Source organism: Aspergillus mulundensis (assembly GCF_003369625.1).
Source record: "Aspergillus mulundensis strain DSM 5745 chromosome Unknown scaffold_0, whole genome shotgun sequence".
NCBI classification, from domain to species: Eukaryota; Fungi; Ascomycota; class Eurotiomycetes; order Eurotiales; family Aspergillaceae; genus Aspergillus; species Aspergillus mulundensis.
In genome coordinates this window covers 3,728,271-3,748,200 of record NW_020797888.1, presented here as the reverse complement: position 1 = coordinate 3,748,200, position 19,930 = coordinate 3,728,271, and the positions used below count along the sequence as shown (strand labels likewise).

Genomic DNA, 19,930 nt, shown 5'->3' with positions numbered 1-19,930 from the left:
GCTTTTGAGGTTTGCGTAGAAGGTGTAGAGTGGGTTGGGTTTGTTTGATTGTCTGGGGGGTTCTGGTTGAGGGATCTTGGGTTTTATAGCTTGTGGTTGTGGTTGTGGTTGCATGAGGCGTTGGTGTTGACGTCAAATTGATATCAGGACGTTGGTCATGACGTGGGTATGATCAGCTTCAAATTATAGATCTGCCTTCGGAAACCTTTTCCGTCTTCTAGAATGGCTCGGAAGCACAAGGTTGAAGGTTCAGGGGACCTCGGTGGATATGATGTATCTATTGGCCTATACAATCTCATCTCATCTATACTGCCCTCTAATGTGAGAAACGACCTACTCCTCCTTCCCCCACCCACCCCCACCAGGCGTAATAATAACAATGCGGTCATGCGTCTCGACATGAATCGTGTTCTTCCCACCGATATTGACCGTATGATCCTCCCCGGTGTCCTTGTCCTTCGTGACCCAAAGGTTCATACCAGGTTCCGCATCCCCACCCCCTTCCAAGCCATACGGCCGATGCACCCGCCGTTCAGACAAAATCGAGCAATCCATCGGTGTCAGAAACTCAATCTCCCGAATCACCCCCTCACCACCAGGATGCTGTCCCTTCCCGCCCGACCCCGAGCGGAGCGTAAACTGCCGCAGGAGAGTCGGATAGCGCTTCTCCAGGATCTCAGGGTCCGTAATCCGGGTATTGGTCATATGCACATGAATCCCGGACTCGCCGTCCCATGTTGGTCCCGCGCCGCTCCCGCCCGCAATAGTCTCGTAGTATCCGAAGCCGGGGATCTCCTTGCCGCTCTCGGGGTCCTTCTTGGCGTTGGTGCCGAAGGTTAGGTTGTTGCAGTCTCCCTGGGAGGCGGCGCAGGCGCGGAAGGCCTTGAACACGACGTCCGTCACGCGCTGCGAGGTCACGACGTTGCCGCCGACGACGGCGGCGTTCTTGGTTGGTGAGAGCAGGCAGGATGGTGGGACTTTGATGTCGATGGGAGCCAGGCAGCCTTGGTTCAGGGGCATGTCGGCGTTGATCATGCAGCGGAGACAGTATATGATTGCGGAGTGTGTTATTGCAATTGGGGCGTTCCAGGCGCCGTATACTTGGGGGCCTGTGCCTTCAAAGTCGAATACGGCTGATCCGTCGTCGCCGTTGATCGTTACCTTGAGCTTGATGGGGGTTCCGTCGTCCATGTAGTCGATTGCTTCTAGGGGCTTGCCTTCGAAGCGGTGGTGCAGGTCCTTCAGTAGGTTGCGGACCGCTGTCTCGGCCGTTTCTTGAATCGCGTACATGTACTTCTGGACTGTCTCGACGCCATACTCGGCGAAGAGGGCTTGGATAAGAGAGATACCGCGGGTGTTGGCGGCGATTTGCGCTTTGAGGTCGGAGATGTTGTCGGTGAGGCATCGCGCACCGGAGCATCCAGGATACTGTGCAGGTTTCTTGACAAGGAGTTCAGTAATTCGTTCTTCGTCGAACTTTCCGTTGCTGACGATCTTCTCTCCTTCGATGGCGGCGCCCTCCTGCCAGAGTTCGGTTGACTTGGGTGGCATAGATCCGGGAAGGATACCGCCGATGTCCGCGTGGTGGCCGCGGCTGGCTACGTAGAACATGATCTCGCTGCCACCGGGCTTGTCGAAGACGGGTGTAATGACCTGGATAATTAGCATCATTTTGTTTAGTTTGGTGAGGATGCTTACAGTAATATCCGGCAAATGGGTCCCACCGCAGCTGGGATGGTTGGCAACCAACACATCGCCGTCCTTCAAATTACCTTCCCACTTCTTGTGCTGGTACCGGACGGCGAACTGCATCGACCCAAGGTGAACCGGAACATGGGGCGCATTAGCCACCAACCCACCGTCAGGCGAGAAGAGAGCGCAAGAAAAGTCAAGCCGTTCCTTAATGTTGGTCGAGACAGATGTCTTTTGCAGAGTTCGACCCATTTGCTCAGCGATTGACATGAATCGGTGGCCGAAGATACTGAGCTTGATGGTGTCAATTCCGGAGGATGGTTTCTCCTCAGTCGACTTCGTTTCCTTCAGATCGATAACAATGCATGTCTCCAGGACACTGGCCACGGCGTCAGGAACAACGACAATCGTCTGCGTGTTGTCGATGATGATAGCGGGCCCGTGAATACGAGAGTTCTTCTCGATGTTATCAAGTTTGTATACCGGCGTATCAAGCCTCTCCTTCTGGCCATCGAAGAACGTCTTGGTAATAAGGTCTGGATCAGTAGAGATATCGCGCATCTCAGCTTCCCGCAGCTGGACCAGTGGACTCTTCTCATCCCGGACCTTGGACGCAGCAATCGTACGGACACGGATATCGTCCACCAGCACTGGTCTGTCCGAGTTGAATCCGAACTCCCGACGATGCCGCTCTCGGAAATGGTCCAGGAAGTCAGAGTCATCCTCCGGCTCGAGAATCATCAAGCTGGTGTCGGACCCGTCGTAGCGAAGGTTCAGATACCGTTCATGTCGCACTTGATCCGGGGAGAATCCTTGCTCTTTCATGTCTTCGACTGCGGCGTCCGTCATTTCCTTTAGCTTCTCGTTGAGCTTTGACTTGGACGATTCGTATTGGGTCGAGAGCGGCTCTTGGGACTCCTTTACCACCTCGGCTAACGCCAGACCGTACGCTGAGAGCACGGAAGAAAACTTGTGGATAATGATTCGCGAAATTCCGAGTGATGCTGCGACTGGGCAGGCATGTTGACCACCCGCACCACCAAATGACGCGAGGTGGTGGCCCGCGGTTTCGAAGCCTCGAGCTTCAGTCAGGTTCCTGATCGGACGGGCCATCGACTCATCCGCCACCTTCAAGAAGCCGAGCGCGACTTCTTCTGGGGTATACTCGGATTCCCCCTTTCGCTTTCGCTCGGCGTTGACAGTTTCGGTCAGCTCATTGAATTTCTTCGTGGTGATCTCCTGATCAAGGGGCTGATCTTCGTTCTCTCCAAAAATGTGGGGGAAGAACTCTGGTAGCAAACGGCCAAGGAAGAGGTTGGCGTCCGTCACTGTCAGTGGACCACCTTTACGGTAGCAAGCAGGGCCGGGGTGAGCTGAAGCAGACTCTGGTCCGACATAGAAGAGACCGTTGCGCGAGTTCAAAATGGAACCACCTCCCGCAGCCACAGTGTTGATATCAAGCTGCGGGGACTGAATCTGGACTCCAGCCAGTTTGGAACCGAAAACGTGTTCTAGGTGGCCGTCGAACCTTGAAACATCCGTTGAAGTTCCTCCCATATCGAACCCGATCACAGGGGTCTTCTCCTTCGCATCCCAGCTAGTCGCTGCAAAGCCGACCACACCCGCCGCAGGCCCAGAAAGGATGGCCTTTAGGCCACTAAACTTGCGAAAGTCAACCAGACCGCCATCAGACTGCATGAACTCGAATCGACAAGTGTGCTGGTTAGCAAGGCCTCCCTCGAAGCTGGACGAGATGGAGTCGATGTACGTCTTGATCACCGGCGTCAAATATGCATCTGCAGCAGCAGACATCCCACGAGGCACAATCTTGATCATGGGCTGCAGCTTGGAGGATAGAGTAACCGAGAACCCCATTTCCTCCGCCATCTCCCCGATGAGCCGTTCGTGCTCAGGATAGACATAGGAATGCACCAGCGCAACGGACAAAGACTGGTACCCTTCCTTCTTTAGCCTCTCAAGCTCAGGCCGGACCTTCTCAACATCCAACTCCTTGACGACTCGGAACTTCTCGCCAGTGACGCCCTCGACGACCCGGGCACCGGTGAAGCAGTCCTTATCCGACGCAGGATGGATAGGCACAATGCGCTCGTCAACCTCCACAACGGCCTCAGGCAGAACACCAGGCCTCGCCATCGTCAGATCAAAGATATTCGGACGCGACTGGTCTCCAATCCTCAACAGATCGCGGAACCCCTTCGTGGTGATCAGCGCGGACCGCGCGCCCTTCCGCTCAAGCAACGCATTCGTGGCAACCGTTGTTCCCATACGCAAACTCTCAATCGGTCCCAGCTCTAGTGGTTTCCCCCTCGGATGCGGCTTACCCGTGACCTGCTCCAGGATCTGACGCACACCTTCTGTTGGCGCATCTTGGTAGTGTGCGGGGTCGACGGAGAGCAGCTTGAGGATGATATCGGGGCGGCCGGGGACGACGGCGTGGACGTCGGTGAATGTACCGCCGCGGTCAATGGATATTGTGATTTTGCCGTTCTCAGCCATGGTTTCTTCGCCCTGAGGTGATGAGATCGGATCTCGACACCTGGCAGAGAACTTGGAGAACATGAGGGGCCCCTTATCTCGCTTAGTCATTTGTTGGAGTCAATATGACGACATGCATACTGCCGATCACCGCCGCCTTTGCTCGGATCGACGAGGTGGGCGAAGGATAGATAGGGTCATGGTGAGCTCAGTTCTATGGTAGTGGTACAGCTAATGGTACAGTCTATCTAGATTACACTAGTACTTGGTGTAGCGGAGGTAAGGCTTCAGCTCGCGGACCTCACCGAACTTCTTCTTCGCGTCCTCGGTGGAGACGGAAGGAGGGACGATCACGTCGTCACCAACCTGCCAGTCGATCGGAGTGGCAATGCCCTTCTTGTCGGCGGTCTGGAGGGAGTCAATAACACGGAGGACCTCAGCGGTGTTGCGGCCAGTAGACGCGGGGTAGCTCATGACCAGACGGATCTTCTTGGCGGGGTCGATGATGAAGACGGAGCGGATGGTGAAGGCAATGCCCTTCTCAGCGAGGTTGGCGAGCTCGGACTCGTCGATCATGTCGTACAGCCAGGCGACCTTGCGGTCGGCGTCGGCGATAATGGGGAACTGGACGTCGCTGCCGGTCACCTCGTTGATGTCCTTGATCCAGTCGCCGTGGGAGCCGAGGTCGTTGGCGCTCTACTTGCGTCAGTGCCGTCCTACCCATCAGTTGTGATTCGTACCAGTCCGATCATCTTGACGCCGCGCTTCGCGAATTCACCCTTCAGCTTGGCGAACGCGCCGAGCTCGGTTGTGCAGACAGGTGTGAAATCAGCGGGGTGGGAGAAGAGGATCGTCCAGCAGCCGTCCATCCATTTGTGGAAGTCGATCTGGCCTTGAGTGGTCACGGCCTCGAAGTTGGGGGCTGCAAAACATTGGCGTTAGCGGTGTCAATTGACGGCAGTAGATGTAGTCTTACCGGTTGAGCCGAGACGCAGACGCGGCTGCTCGCGGGGAAGGCTACCGATGAAGCGGCGAGCGAGGGGCTGAGCGAGGGGTGCGGTGATGGGAGTCTTGGCCCAGGGAGCAGCCTTGGGCAGGGCGCTCAGGGTGCGGAAGGCAGTGCGAGGGAAGAAGGAAGCCATTTTTGATACTCAATTGCAGACGAGGATTCAATGGAGGAAGAAGAAGCTCCCACGTTGACGCCATGGGTTTGGCGGGATTTCTGTCTTCCGCTTGTCTCACCGCCTTATTCTGCCCGACAATGATATATCCGGCTATCTCCGACACTCCAGCCTGCTATGTTGTCTTCACCACATCCTAGGTCGATTCTCATGTCTACGGAGTACAGGGCAAAAATTGCAGTACTGAATCACTCAACTCATCTAGTCAGTCATTCGAGCACTGGTGGGCCTTGGTACGGTTCCGGGAAATATATGGTCTCAACCTGCAGAGATATATTTTCCCGACAAACAGCGAACATCCCTTTCACTGGTCCTTGCCAAACAATAACATCCATGGATCTCCCCCAGGATGGAGTCGTTGGGCAAAAAATGGAATATCTCAGAGTGAACACTCTCTACTGCAAGGCCGCATTTTGCTGAACTAAGCATATCAAGCTATTGGGCGAAAACAAGTCATCCCAAATTGATTGGAGACTCGGACCCCGAAAACAAGCCACGCAACTCGAAAAGCAAAACTGCGCTTAGCTGTCTTGACCAACGCCAGACGCACCATTACGAGGTAACCGCGCCTCGTGCTCTTTGGGCTCGGGCTTTGATAGGTCTTCTGCTCGTATTCGCCAACTAGGCTAGACTCTAGCTCCGACCACTTGATGTTCTTCAAAGCCTCATCTCTCAGCTCGTCTTCGGCCGATGAGGTCGATATATAAGCGAGCATCATGAGCTGTTTGGTCGTTTGATACGTGCTTCATCAGCCTACTCATTTGAATGACCCAATCTCACTGTGCGATTTAAGCATGGACCTCGGAGATAGTAGCAACGAAGCTGCGCACCCGGAGCCCACTCTTACTCTCCAGCTGTATCGCCGCTGCTTCAAAGGCCGCAAGCAGCTTTTCTCGGAATCAGATACCGCAGATGCGAGATACTTTGTTACGAACCCTGTCCCGCACAAGCATGGCGACACGTGGAAACCGGTGTTTTACCGCGGCGACAACCCCAAGTATACCCCGACGACAAATGCCATCGGACGGGCTCGTCGTTCAGCCATGTGGGGGACGTTTCGAGTCTGGGTCGGAGACGGCGTGCAGGAGGTTCTAGACAATGAACGGCTGCGAGACCAGAGACGGAAAGCTGAAAAGAAGAATAAGTGGAGGAGGCGGTTTGGAAAAGAGGAGAAGCCAGTGGAGATTGACGAGGAAAAGATCGTACAAGGGAAGGTGGTGATGATACGAATGCAGAGGATGGGGTTCTTCTCGCGCAGTGTTGAGTGGGAGCTGGATGGTGTGCGGTATCGCTGGTTAGGGACAAGAATGTTTGCGACTGGATTTATGCGAAGGGTTAAGGGGTGGTCGCATAGCATGAAGGTAAGATCAGCACTATCGAGAGAGGCTCCTTGCTTAAAACAGTGGTGTCCAGCTTGTTCGCCTATCTGACCATGCTCTGATCGCGACCTTTGAGAAGCGCCCACTGGGATCTCGCAAGACAGTGAGAACTGGCGGCCCTCCGAACAAGTCAAAGACGTTGCTAGGCCAGCTCAGACTCTATTCCTTCCCTGACGAGCCACCGAAGCATCCAACGGACGTTCACAAAAACCACTCCCCAAGCTTTATGACGCGGGTCGATGCCGCTAGCACCAAGCCATCCGATGTCAAGGACGAGCGAGATCTGAACTCTCATGGGCTACATTTAGGCAACCTCACCGAGGATGCAATTGCCTTCACCTGCTGGATTGTGGTGGAAGCGGAGCATCGCCTTAGGTGTAAGATACCGGACTTCTTGGAGGAGGCTGCGGAGAATATGGAAGGGGGTGACTAGCGAAGGCTGTTGATCATTATTTTGCTGCATTTTGGGTATACCGATGAAGTCAAATATAATATTGAGTAGTACAAATGGCTTGAAAATCGATTTGTACCGGAAGAGAAGGCGCTTTCCAAAGTCGCACAAGGCAGTCGCTAAAGAGCACATGATCCCAACTCCTCCCACGTCCAAACACACTCTCCTCCATCCCACAAAACCACTCGCCTCTCGTTTCATCTCAGCAAGCAGCGGCAAACAACGCGCCTAGCTGCGTTCTGCGTATCTCATCATATTTATTCTGCATCCAGTAACACGTCTCCACCCATTTGACCGCGGGAAAGTCGGCCTCATACCCGACCAGGATCTCTTGGATTTGACTCCTCACATCAATGTCCTCCGTTGCGTTCCATGACATGACGAGCAAAACTGGCATGAAGCTCACCCCAAAGGGTCGGTATCTCTCTGCAAGCCGCGCAAGCCAAATTGTTTCGCTAACCAGATCCGCTGATTCATCGAGCAGCGGAATGTTATTCGGTTCGAAGATGCGTATCACTTGGTTCAGCACAAGAGCGAGGCAGATCAACATCGAGTACGAGGCCTGCGGACGGGTTTGCAAACGATTTCCTGACCGTGTGGCACCTGGTATATCGGCTTCCGTGAATCTATCCAGTACGGCACGCATCGTCACGCAGTCCGTAATCAGTTGATTGTACGCCGCGTCGATATCGAGCAAATGCAGACCGGGATCGCGAATCCATTGTGCTATCTGAACCATACAAGGGAATTGGAGACTTGGAAGCTGAGTGCCATGGTTACTGAGGATCGGTCGCTGTGTCCCATACGATTTGGCAATCGCCCAGAACCAGGACCCGAGGGGAATTGTGGGATCAACGATACTCTGCATAACCTGGACTCGGATGAGCTAGATCCACTGGAGCTGGAGACATCGTGCTTACCACTGGCATACTCAACATGACAATCATGTTGTCTTCAAACTGTCCTCTGCCGGTCTGCGAGACGGCTGCGTTGAGGATCTGAGTGAGGATCTCTCCGTGATTTGCGAAAGGGTCATCTGGTCGCCCAACCCAGCTCTGCATGGTTAGTTATCATCGCTCCTTATTGACCGAGCAGACTAACCTGACATATCATCATCAGATAGATCGCGCACACCGTATGTATTGATCTTGTTTGCTCCGGGTCACTCAAACACGTCCTCAAAGCCTTCCATCCCTTCACATAGCGTGCCATCGCGTCTGGGAAATTCTTCTGCGTACGCAGCGCCTTGACAACACTAGCCACTGCGCCGACCGCCGCATCTAGGGCAGGGCTAGATCCGATACGCCGAGGAAGGCTTTCTAGAAAGGGCCCATACCACGTCACGTCGTAACGGATGTCGGTGACTTGCAGGACTTCAATAAAGTCTTTGGCGATGTCCACCGTGTCATTACTAGGGATCTGACATGCGCGCGATAAAACTATAGCGCCTGGGCCTTTGCACGAGTAGCCTTCCTTGAATGTGAACCGTTTCTGACCAGATCCCACACAAGCAATTTGAAGACGAACACATCGCGTACACGCTGGTTTGAGTTGGTCGCACTACTCAGGTTTAGCAAATACACATCGAATTGCGACGTCGCGCCGAGCTGATCACAACCTTTTTCTTCTGCCTCCGACAGGCCTCGCAGCCACGACTTGACGGTACGCCAGGCATGCTCCGTCCTGTTCGTTTACAAACACCGTTGAGCGCACGGGCTTGAGAATGGCGGTTTAAAGTGATGACCGTGGGGCTCTCCCTGAGCTAAGATATAGAATGGCGTTTGGCTCTTATTTAAGAAACACGGCTCCTTATTGACTGACTCGCTTATAGTAGCTCGACCGTTGCATCATTATCACTTGGCGCCAACTCTGCGCTTTCTTCATGCTTATCGTCTGCAAGGCCCCCAAGCCACGGTGACGAACGGGGATATTTGACCAACCACCTTGATCGGGAAGGAGCTTGTCCATCACAGTCATTATTCCCCAGAAGCTTTGCTAAATATATCACATCGACCCACACGCAAACGATGTATCTACTTTATCGAGCGGGTCAATTTACCTGGTCCACCAAAGAGGCTGAGAGCCCAAGGCCGAGTGACTCGGGTGATTCGATTGGACTGAAGATCCCTGTATGCCAACCTCCAATTTCCACCAACGATGGTAACCGCCGGAGTTGTGTCCGTTTTGGGTACCTTGAATCGCTTTTGGCCCCAACCGCCAACCCATTCTGATGGCAGATGTCTTAGACAAGCACAATTCGGCTGAAACATACCCGGAGACTGCAGTTTACCCCGGCCGTGTCCGCTCGTTGGCCCCTGGCCGCAGGGATCAGCACCCCCAAACAGCAAACCAACAGCGCGGACAGCTTATGAGTGGCCTGTGACCATTTTTAGGGGCTGATTGGCAAGGGTTCTGCTTGGTTGACTCTTGCTTGAGGAATTATGCACAGCTCCCACGCTATCCGGCTCACGACCAGTGCTGTCTGTTCATCGGCGGAAGTGCGCCCCTCACCACCCCATTGCTTCTCCCCGTGAAGACTGCCTCGCAGGGCTGTTTTAGATTTCTCCTGCATCTCGAGTACAAGTTTGGTAAACTCGACGCGCCTGCTGACTGGTAGAAGACTGTCTGAGTAGCTCTTGCAGCACGGACATTCACAGGAATCCCTGGTCCTTGCTCGATGCAACAGACAAATATTGCAGGTAACCGCAACTCTGCCCCCACGTGCACCGTTTTGGCCCCAAATGCCTGGTCGCAACCACGTTTCGTCCTACGTATTACACCCGCGTATGCTGGGAGGGGCTGAACACGTTATCTTGGCCCAAGCCACTTAAGTCACCCCGCAGATACCTTGGATGCGGCACTTAGCAACCGGCAGCAGTACCCGAGGCCTTTGCTTTCATCCTGATCGCGGGGAATCGGACAGTGATACCCCCATGTTATCTCGGATTGCGTCGGCCGTGCGGGAAGGGAGAAGGGACACAAGGGCGACAACTGTACCTGGAAGATTGACGACATGGATGCCTCTTGGCCGCCTTATCTGACCTTCCTTGAAGTCCTGCCTGCATATGACTCGATGTTTCGATGCTCGAGTTCAGGCATCGAAAGATATCGCCGGACCATAGCAGACGTTGCTCCTTAGCAACGATGCCTATTGGACCCGTATATGTTTCGATTTGGTCTCGCAAATGCGTCATATTGCTCGTGAGGAAGAGCAGTCCCATTTGCCATCGATCTCGGACACACCATCGCGCCTTCCGTTGGATCATTTTCGTCCTCCGCCCACAATTCGCTGCCCCCAACCCTTGGGGACACGGTCGGCGATCATGGGAGGGCTGCTGCTAACTCGCTTTATTCCGTGGATTCATCTCAAACTTGCGATACTCTTGACTTCCATAACCCAAACTACATCTGCTCAACTCTCAACGCAGAACAATGATTTGCCCTGGAGAAAGGCCTAACATCCCGCCGAAGAACGAAATCCACCGAAGAACAAAACAAAATACGACGTTGTCGACAAACAAGATGCAAAATATGCTACAAACATGTTCCAGATACCCAACTCTCAAGCCAATCAGGAAACCTGCGAGCCCCGCTGTCTCGCTCTTATTAGTGCAAGCCCAGGCCAGCCTAAACAACATTGGATGGCATAGTCATAATCACATCATGCTGTCCCTGGGATGAGATTGGCAAAGAAGCAATTACAGAGCTTTGAGATGAGTACCCCGGGACACTCTGTTTGTTTTTCATGCTCAACCCAGGGATCTGGCAGAGTGATATCGGAAACCCAGTTGGGCGACCAAATACAACGGCGCCATTTTCGGAGTACAAAGGGTCCTTGTCGTATTGTTGGGCTTTTCGCCCACGGGTTGTCTGGATTTCTTGGATCAAAGCGCCTGACTCCCAACAGGACGCCTGGCCTCCATTTGGATGCCCGCATTTTTCGAAAGGCGACCCTGTCATTAGCCATTGATGCTGATCTGAAAGTCGACGAATGCCTGGTAGGCAATGGCCGCCGTGCCTTGCATTCAGTTCGTTGATGCTGCGCATGGTCGCAACGAGCCAGTCGCGGCCTTCTGGGACCTGATTGCAGGGCGAATCATATGTATCACCCCGTGAACCGTGGATGGCTTCGCCAAGTTTGGAGCAGAAAAGGCAATTAACCTGCTCCAACAGCGTTATCCAGGGCAGTCCTTGTTTCTTGATGTGACACCTCTTTAGATCGCTCTTGGAAGAGTCCATGGTGAGATCCATAACTTCATATCCGTATATCTCTTTACGGTTGGGGCGATGCAATACAGCCCGGGAGAGATTTGTCGAGAATCCTAGAATTAGGTCACGGATGGTGAGCCGATCATCCGGGGAGATGGCGACAACAGTCCCACCACTGTTCCAGAGGGCTGCCAGGGCTGCTGATGCCCCGTCGAAGCTGGGACTCGCTGCCGGTATATCAGCCTGTCGGAATTGTGACGGAACCGTCCGCCAGTACGCCCGCAGCATCTCATGGAACACGCATATCAATGGAACGAGCCACGCCCTCGAGCACTCAACATCATAGATGACAATTTGCTCCTTTGCACTACTACTCAAACACTTGAAGTAGTTTCTCTCAGCACTGAATCGCAAGGTGTTGATTGAGCGATCGAATGTCAGACCAGCCTGGCCACCGAGTTGGAAGGGAGCCGCCGAGGCGGCTATAAATTGCAAATTTGCCCCCGTCCAAGCCCAGGAGGATCTTTTCGCTTTCGCATTCGACCACTCGACCGTGTCCAGTTGGCCTGTCCCAAGCAGTGTAATGGCTTCAGGGCACCAGCCGAGCAAGGCCTTCTTCGTTCCAAGTCCCCTCAGCTCGGTAACTTTGAGCCAATCCCCTCTGAGTGCTTTGAGGCTCGACATCTTGAGTTGGGAGTCATGATCGGCTGTTTCCAAATGCCAGAGTGTGGTTTCGTCGTCGATGCGCCTCACTGGAACCAGAGCCGTCGAGTACCCCATCAGCACCAGGCCGCCATCAAATAGGACTGGATACTCCACTGCTGCTAGGTAAAGCAACAGAGCGAAATTGGTTTCGAGATACCTGGTCTGGCTGGTCTGGATATGGGGGTCCACCGCAACGACTGCGCTCTCGAAGAGGCCGAACCAACAAGATGCACCATTTGATGCTGCTGGTGAGAGTCCTTGTAGAGTGAGACCAGTGCTGTCAATGTTGCCTGTAGAGAAGCAGATGGTGTCTTTTTTGGGCGGACGGAAGGTAAGTGAGAGCCACACTAACATGCCCTGGAGAATGGTGAAGGATTCGGCCAGTGAAACCGAGACATCATTCTTGGAACAGCGAGCACGAATGTCAAGGCTTGCTAAACACCTGTTAGCTAAGCCCCATCTATGGAATCGCAGGTGGTCAGGACACGCACTATATCTGCCATCATCTGACCCGACAGCCGTCAAAAGCCCAGCGAGTAAATCAACCCCAGCCCGCCCATACCGTCCTTGAATGAACTCATTGCACGTCTGTACTATGACACCTCTTTCGGACATCGTCAAAGTAATGCTGTCCAGGACGAAACGCAAGCGCTCATTTTCTGGTATGCCATCTAAAACGTATGGCAGCTCCCAGGTAGACGTGAACCAGGTTGCGCTTCGAGCTTGGGCACGCTCTCTTCCAGGCTCATCGCCCATCAGCCTTCTCTCAGCTGCCCGGTGTCAGTCCGAAATTCGAGAAACAGACGCACTACCGTGGGGGACAAACCTAGAGGGTCGCTATGTCGTCGCTCAAAATGCCGATTGAGGTGACCTTCTCCCCCGGGCGCCTGTCCGGATCCATCATCAGGGCACCGGTAGTCGGGGAGATGGATTGTTCTGATATGTCCCAGGACATCGGCCTCTCGCCTGAAAACGGTGGATCTGGTGCATCCGGACCATTCGCAGCGAAATCCTCCAATGAATGGTACCATCGAGTAAGGAAGTCGGATCGGCTGAGTGGTATGATGGGTGTCGTCATCAAATGCCGTGGTCGTAGTTGGACGACGACGACGAATTGCTGTGTCCAAGATGTTATCTGAACTTGAAGAATCGGAGAGATACTCAATAGCGTCGAGAGAGGGTAACGGAGGACGACGTGGCGCATGCTCGAGGGGCCCGGAGGGCACATGGGAATCGTCGGGGTCCCACGCCATGCTACTCTCATCCGACCACGCATGCTGAGGATGACAGGCCTCCATTTTGTAGGTGAAGAGATGTCTACAACAGATGGACTTGTGTGAGCTACTAATCTTTGAGAGATCTGGGAGGCCTGGTCTACTTATGTGAAGGCTGCCTTGTCCTGCTGACAGGCCCGTCAGCCTGATTCCATGCACTCGCCACACCAGCGGCATTACCTCGTATCGTTCTACATGAGATTGGCACTTTCGGCGCGGCCTGCATTTCTGTGTAACGGCATCGAACAAATCCATTGATTTCAGTCTGCGCTTCTCGTGTGACATGCACGTTGTCAAATCACAGCCATCTTTACGCGACCCCGTCAGAAACGCCAAAGATCAGACCACCAACAATCCGCCATTACTGGTTAACCAGTCAGTAATGCCCGTCCAACTTTATGTAGTATTCCAGAATCCGGATTACTCTCTGACAGCGCTCAAGCTCAGACGAGTGGTCCCGAACAAGCTCCCCCTTGATATAGATCTCCCTACAGACCTCGCATGCAATAAGTCCGCATCGGTTGCATTGACAGTTGTGGGATCTTAATTCTGCAGGAGCTGAGCCGCGATGCAGGCAACTCCACTCATAATACTTACGCTGTGCATTGCGCTTTCCGTCTGTCGTTGATAGTGGAGTGGGTACGGCTGGGCTGGACGTATCGGCGTGTTTCCCACGCACCTCTGCGCCAGGCACCGTTTGTCGTGCTGATGCTGACACCCTTCCCTCAGGCATGGTCACTTCCTGGGACTGGGCTGAAGATGCCCTATCCGAGCGCTCGGAGGGAGATGCGCGGGGGGCTTCATTTCTCTCTTGAAATGGGCCCGGTAAGGGCGGCCCCTTCTCGGGCTTTGCCTCGAGTTTGGAATCTTTCTTATCGAGGCCTATTGTTTGCTTCGCCGCTTGAAGCTGCCCGGCCGCCAACTTGTCCTTATAGACCTGCTCCGTCGCCCCAGCAAGAAAGGCAATGAAACGCAGATCTATACTAGATCTATCCAAAAACATTTGGTCGCGAAGCATCCCTTCGTTGTCTTTGAACATCGCGGTGAGTCTGAGGGTGATGTACTCTTGGAACCAAGACTGTTCAACTACCTCAGGGCAGGCAAGGGCCGCAACTCCCAGGAGGCGAAAAACAGGAATGCCTTGGTCAACGTCCAACAACTTCCTCTGAGCTTTGGCAGCAAGCACGTCCAGACCATAGTTCACAGCGGAACGATATACGTGGAGACCCCGGGCATACTCGATCAACACCTTCGAGCCCGGCTGGGGGGCCCGGTACTCGCCGGTGTAGAGGTAATGCACGAATGTGCCGCCAATGAAGTCGCTCGCCCGATCAAGCGTCAACGTTCGAGACGCGCTACACCCGGAAATCCAGCAGGCATTACGGTGAACAGTGCAGATGGGCTGCGGGAGGGAAGGATATTTGTCGAGAATGCGCTTTGGCACATTGAAGTCCCGCTTGGGGTGTTGTCCTAATCGGACCTTGATTGCTTCACCCTCGTACGGGGAGGGAGCGTCGTGAATCCGGGGGTCATGTCTGAACGTTCTAGGCCAGGGTTTGCGCTCTATTCTGTTCTTGTTCTCCATTGGCGAGGGAGCTGCCGCGTCGGCATAAGCTGGAGCTGGACTCGAAACAGCAGGCTTTTTTTGACGGCCGGAATCTGGCGGAGGCGGGCAGGAAGAAATTGAAAGGAGGCCATCTCTCATTGTGCACTTGGGCTTAGTGTCGCTAGGCGCAACGGGAGCTATGCCCTCAGTCTTTCCACGGCCTGTAGCTGTTTCAGCACTGCCGTTGTTTCGCCATTCGTCATCCAAGCCGGGATATACAGGTTCGCCTCCGAGCTTTCGTGCCCCAATAGGAATAACTGAAGGATAAAAGAATCCCTTTTTCTTCATCCAATCCTCATGAGCCACCATCAAGAGATGATTTTGGTCTTCAAGCTTGTCGCACCGGACGAATTTCCCAGCGTCTGCAAGAGCGGGACTTGGGCCCAAGCCGTTCTGGCTTCCTTGGGTCTCGCCCCGGAGAGATGCCATTGTTGCGCCATTTTCAATGTTGCTCGCCTTCGCAACATCTTCAGCAATGCTGGTGTCCTGGTACGGCCGGCGACCACGTCCGCTTTCGCAATCCCATCGTGCTTCAAGCCCATGCTCAACTCTATCTTCCAAACGAGGCCCAAACGCAATATACTCGCCGCACTGTTTGCCGGGGCCGAAATCCTTGCGAGGGTAAAAGATGTAAGCGCCAGACCGGCTAGTCTGGCCAGCCTCATTCCCTTTGGCGTTGTCTTTCGGGATCGTTGCTTCATTCTTGGTGTGGTTCTCGCCCGGGAGGGTCTTATCCGTGAGTGTACGCCCGCTATGTAGTTCTGGCAAAGGCGGGGCAATTCCCCAGTCAAGATCAGCTCCGAACTCGCTGGGAGTGTCTCCTTCCGAGCTGGAGGCGTCGTTGGATGGGTCCGTCTCTCGACGAGAAGCGGATGGGTGGCAGGTATCCACAGCCGCTTTATGGTCTTCCTCTCCCTTCGATCGACCGGGAAGAACAGGTGCCGCCGTGGCGGCAGGGTTACCTGGGTTCAGAGGCTGCTCTGGGTCGCCTTTGGCTTGCATTTCGGCTCTTCGTCGTGTGCTGGTCTCCGATTGAAGGAACGGTGTCATATTGAATGACTCGGATGATTTTTTTGGGATGGTATGAACGTGCTTGGTGAGGAGTGGATGAATGAGAAATGGATTGTGAAATTCCGACAGAAGATGGAGAGGATGGAGGGGAAAAGACAGTCAATCTCCCGGTATTTTATCCCGGGCACCAAAGTTAATATCGACTCCTTCATTACGCAAGCTTTGTGCCGTAAACTTTCGCGCTTGGAGATGGTCTGCGGACTGATTTGATCGGGCCTGTTGACCGCGGTGTATTTGAGGTCGGAAGTCTATGGCTTTAGTTCCGGGAGTCATCATGCTGGCGAGAAGTTGTATGTTGGATTCATTCATGTGAGATCTCGTCATTCTGCGAATGCTTGACCATATTCAGCATCCGATGCTTCGTTCTCAGGGTGTGGATAGGGCATGAAGGTCACGTGGTTAGATATTATGGCATGACTCGAGCAGAGGGGACGACTCATCCGGGTATCACAGGAATACTCTTCTGAGACTACTCTGATTCATACGGCTTAGGTGCCAGCCAATCAGCAAGCTTGGTCCCATGGATCACCTACTAAGGACATCCATCTGCCTCTCAGGGTATCACGCATACATTCTAATATACCAAGCACTAAAGCCAAACCAGAACAAGCAAAGACAGAAACAGAAGAAATAGGCCCTCTTTCGGGCTCAGTATGGCCACTCCGACACGCCGCCGCCCTGATGTAACTTGTTCGCAATTATCTCATAGCATTCTGAGCCCAGGATTTGGTGGATGCGGTGCGGCCTGCAATGACTGCACGGGCGGAGATACAGCTTGCAGTCTAGCCAGGGACATGGCTTGAACCCATCACAAGACGTAGCAGAAGGGCTTGGTGTCCTTGCTTTCGGGGCCTTCGTCACTGCTTGCGCTTGGTGTGTAGATGTTGGTCCATGTATCTTGGGATTCGTCCTCATCGGTGTCCTCTTCATTGGAGTCTTCATCACTGTCGTCTTCACAATCTTCGCCATCGCAGTCTTGGTCATCGGATTCTTCCTTGTCAGAGTCTTCCTTGTCGGAGTGTTCTTCAACAGAGTGTTCTTCATCGCAGCCTTCTTCATCAGAGCCTTCTTCGTCAGAGTTTTCTTCATCAGAGCCTTCCTCATCAGAGCCTTCGTCATCAGAGCCTTCGTCATCAGAGCCTTCGTCATCAGAGCCTTCGTCATCAGAGCCTTCCTCATCTGAGCCTTCCTCATCTGAGCCTTCCTCATCAGAGTCTTCTTCGTCAGAGTTTTCTTCATCGCAGTCTTCTTCTTCATCGGAGTCTTCCTCGTCCGATTCTTCTTCATCGGAGTATTCCCCACTGGAGCCTTCCTCACTGGAGCCTTCCTCATCGGACTCTTCGTCATCGGAGTCTTCCTCACCAGAGTCTTCCTCACCAGAGTCTTCCTCACCAGAGCTTTCCTCATCAGAGCCGCTAGCGGTCGTCATTTCGGCGGAGCTGCCACAGTCGGGCCCTTGGAGTCTAGGAGCCCGAGACACTCGAGGCTGAGACTTACTGCCGTTGACGCTGGCCTGCCTGAGTCCCTCACACTCACAACGAAGAGCATCCAGTTTATCGGCATAGATATCCGACATGAGCCTCGCAAGGAATTTACTAAACTCCGGGATCGCACCAAACGCCTCACAGAATCCCTCCTCTCTAAAGGCCTCCTCGTCCGTTTCAAACCTGCTCTTGATAGTCTCGCTCAGGTACTCCGAAAACCACGCATCCTTCTCCGCGGACACAAACGTCTCCTTTGCGATAGAAAGGATCTCATGGACTGAAATATTTTTGTCGAAAATCTTCATGTACTTCTTCGCTTGCTCCGCTAACCCGTCAAGTCCGTAACTGACGGCTGCCCGGTATGTCAACACGCTCCGGTTATATTCCACCTTCTCTCTGAACTCTGCAGACCGTGCCAGTGGCTCGTGAAGGGTCTGGTAGGTTCCGGTGTAGAGGTAATGTACGAGGGTATGGCCGATGTCGCTGTCGACGTAGCTAAGCGTTATGGTCCGCTTGTTGCCGGCGGGTTGAGGGAAAGAGGGTGTTTTGGCTAGGACTGCTCGGGGGATGGTGTAGCGGGTGTACGGGCCTAGGCCGGTTTTGATGGTGATGGCGTCGCTTTCGTAGAGGCTGCTTGTTGGTTGATGATACTTAAGTCCAACTTCACCCGCCTGCAAGCTATGGATCTTCTGATCCCTAGCCTTCTCGGCCTTTCCGTCTGTGTTCATGTTCACGGCTTCCTGAGTAAACTCCGTAGCATCTCCGTTGTTAGCCATGCTGTTCCAAGGTTGTCTTGATACAAGCTTGTGTTTGGTAGGGGTCGATGTGAGTGAGCTTTGCCCTGGGGATATTCGGAGAGTGACCAAGTTGCTTGAGAGAGGATGGAATCAGGAAACGCAGATCGACGATATATAGTGTAGAACGTCCCTGAGTCACGAGGAGTGAGTCAAGAAACGTTACTGATGGTTGGATCGGAATGTCTAGATAGACCTTGGAACTTGACCAGGCGTCTACTTCCGGAACCGCGCTATTTGAACCTTGCAGTGTTGCTTGACGTGCGGGAAGGCGTGGCCAATATACGACAGGGTGAAACGAGAAGTCCGGAGAGTATTTCCATTACAAGGACTATTAAGGTCATGATATACTCCACTCAGACTTTTTTCTGCCAACAGTGATGAGACGTGGGCGCCTTGTGATATACAAGGATGAAATGGGTAAACTTTTCCATCTGAACCTTGTCCACGACCACGCACTCTTAGGTCTGTATAGGGTTATATACCGTCTGAGCACTCAATGACCGCGATCTTTGGCCGTCCACGTCTTGTTGCTTCTGTCCAGTGACTAGGGCATGCAAATCACGTGGCTATGTTGATGGCGCCTTCCTAAATCGGGCACTTACTCTGCGCCTCGTCAAGTCTGCATATCAAGTGGATTCTTGAACACAGACAGAATGGGAAACAGGAAAAGGTCTGTCATGAATGGTAGCCCACCCATCAGTCAAGCCCTTTGTCCCCTGCACACTAGCCAGATCCTCAGAGACCGGTAGATTAGATCTTAGTGTGAGGCATAAGTGCAACCGTTTAATGATAAAGCAATAATCTTATATTACTCTGGGTCTCATGCTCTGTACTATATATTTGGAACACCTCGACCTTGATCTTCGCCCTGGTCAAGATTTCACAGCAAGGAGTCTGCTAGTAGGTCGATACTGTTTCCCAAGCCAAGCCGTCTTCCTAATCACTCCGTCCCGGTATTTCGATCAGTATAAAGCCACCTTCAGCCTCTCGTGCCCACATGCTGCGCCTACAGATTAGTGCGGATGTTATGTATATGGTAATGATTGGCTCACTCACTCGGCGTAGGCGCGCGAAAGGCTGAAGAAGCTGGGCAAGACGACGTGGGCCACCCTCATTGGCACCATTTAGCCGAGATGCCGTGTTGCATATAAATAGTATTCGAACGCGAGACTGAATGTGTGTCGACAGTGATAAGGATATCAACGCCCTATAAATAAGACGACGCCGTTGTCCCGCCCGACGTGACTTCCTCTCTGACTTCCGCCATCGTATAATCCCCAACAATTCCAAGTACAGCAAAGAAACAGTTAATGTGGCCCCGGGCTGACGGGCTCAACTCCATTATTCGAACCTTCCAATCCAACCCATCATAATCCGTGACAATGTCTTCAAGTCATCCACCCACTCACCCAACCCACAAAGCCCCCCAGCTAACCATTCCAGACCAAACCTGCGCAGACCCCTACTGCACCAACGAAACACCTCTAATCAACGGCGTCGTCCGCTCCTACTGCTGGGCTCACCTCTGCGCCTGGGACGGCTACAGCAGCGGCTGCGACAACCGGAAAGACCACAATACTGTGGG

At 53.4% G+C, this 19,930-nt stretch overlaps 7 protein-coding genes across 7 annotated transcripts; 1 reads left to right on the top strand and 6 right to left on the bottom strand.

Annotated features, from left to right (window-relative positions):
* Nucleotides 1-333: 333 nt before the first annotated feature.
* DSM5745_00973 (5-oxoprolinase) lies at nucleotides 334-4,209 on the bottom strand (the record flags this gene model as incomplete). Its single annotated transcript, XM_026742989.1, has 2 exons — nucleotides 334-1,653; nucleotides 1,699-4,209. The coding sequence occupies 2 exons, from the start codon at nucleotides 4,207-4,209 to the stop codon at nucleotides 334-336; spliced, it is 3,831 nt and encodes a 1,276-aa protein (XP_026608834.1).
* A 237-nt stretch (nucleotides 4,210-4,446) lies between these two features.
* Nucleotides 4,447-5,330, bottom strand: DSM5745_00972 (peroxiredoxin; the record flags this gene model as incomplete). The annotated part of the gene is made up of 3 exons (XM_026742988.1): nucleotides 4,447-4,884; nucleotides 4,929-5,110; nucleotides 5,165-5,330. The coding sequence occupies 3 exons, from the start codon at nucleotides 5,328-5,330 to the stop codon at nucleotides 4,447-4,449; spliced, it is 786 nt and encodes a 261-aa protein (XP_026608833.1).
* An 833-nt stretch (nucleotides 5,331-6,163) lies between these two features.
* On the top strand, nucleotides 6,164-7,181 carry DSM5745_00971 (uncharacterized protein; the record flags this gene model as incomplete). The annotated part of the gene is made up of 2 exons (XM_026742987.1): nucleotides 6,164-6,730; nucleotides 6,783-7,181. The coding sequence occupies 2 exons, from the start codon at nucleotides 6,164-6,166 to the stop codon at nucleotides 7,179-7,181; spliced, it is 966 nt and encodes a 321-aa protein (XP_026608832.1).
* A 220-nt stretch (nucleotides 7,182-7,401) lies between these two features.
* On the bottom strand, nucleotides 7,402-8,874 carry DSM5745_00970 (Zn(II)2Cys6 transcription factor domain-containing protein; the record flags this gene model as incomplete). Its single annotated transcript, XM_026742986.1, has 4 exons — nucleotides 7,402-8,070; nucleotides 8,120-8,254; nucleotides 8,301-8,759; nucleotides 8,815-8,874. The coding sequence occupies 4 exons, from the start codon at nucleotides 8,872-8,874 to the stop codon at nucleotides 7,402-7,404; spliced, it is 1,323 nt and encodes a 440-aa protein (XP_026608831.1).
* A 1,952-nt stretch (nucleotides 8,875-10,826) lies between these two features.
* DSM5745_00969 (uncharacterized protein) lies at nucleotides 10,827-13,411 on the bottom strand (the record flags this gene model as incomplete). The annotated part of the gene is made up of 3 exons (XM_026742985.1): nucleotides 10,827-12,547; nucleotides 12,605-12,883; nucleotides 12,940-13,411. The coding sequence occupies 3 exons, from the start codon at nucleotides 13,409-13,411 to the stop codon at nucleotides 10,827-10,829; spliced, it is 2,472 nt and encodes an 823-aa protein (XP_026608830.1).
* A 352-nt stretch (nucleotides 13,412-13,763) lies between these two features.
* On the bottom strand, nucleotides 13,764-16,043 carry DSM5745_00968 (uncharacterized protein; the record flags this gene model as incomplete). The annotated part of the gene is made up of 1 exon (XM_026742984.1): nucleotides 13,764-16,043. The coding sequence occupies one exon, from the start codon at nucleotides 16,041-16,043 to the stop codon at nucleotides 13,764-13,766; it is 2,280 nt and encodes a 759-aa protein (XP_026608829.1).
* Nucleotides 16,044-16,872: 829 nt separating this feature from the next.
* DSM5745_00967 (uncharacterized protein) lies at nucleotides 16,873-18,324 on the bottom strand (the record flags this gene model as incomplete). Its single annotated transcript, XM_026742983.1, has 1 exon — nucleotides 16,873-18,324. One exon carries the CDS (start codon nucleotides 18,322-18,324, stop codon nucleotides 16,873-16,875), a length of 1,452 nt encoding a protein of 483 aa, XP_026608828.1.
* Between the last annotated feature and the right edge of the window lie 1,606 nt (nucleotides 18,325-19,930).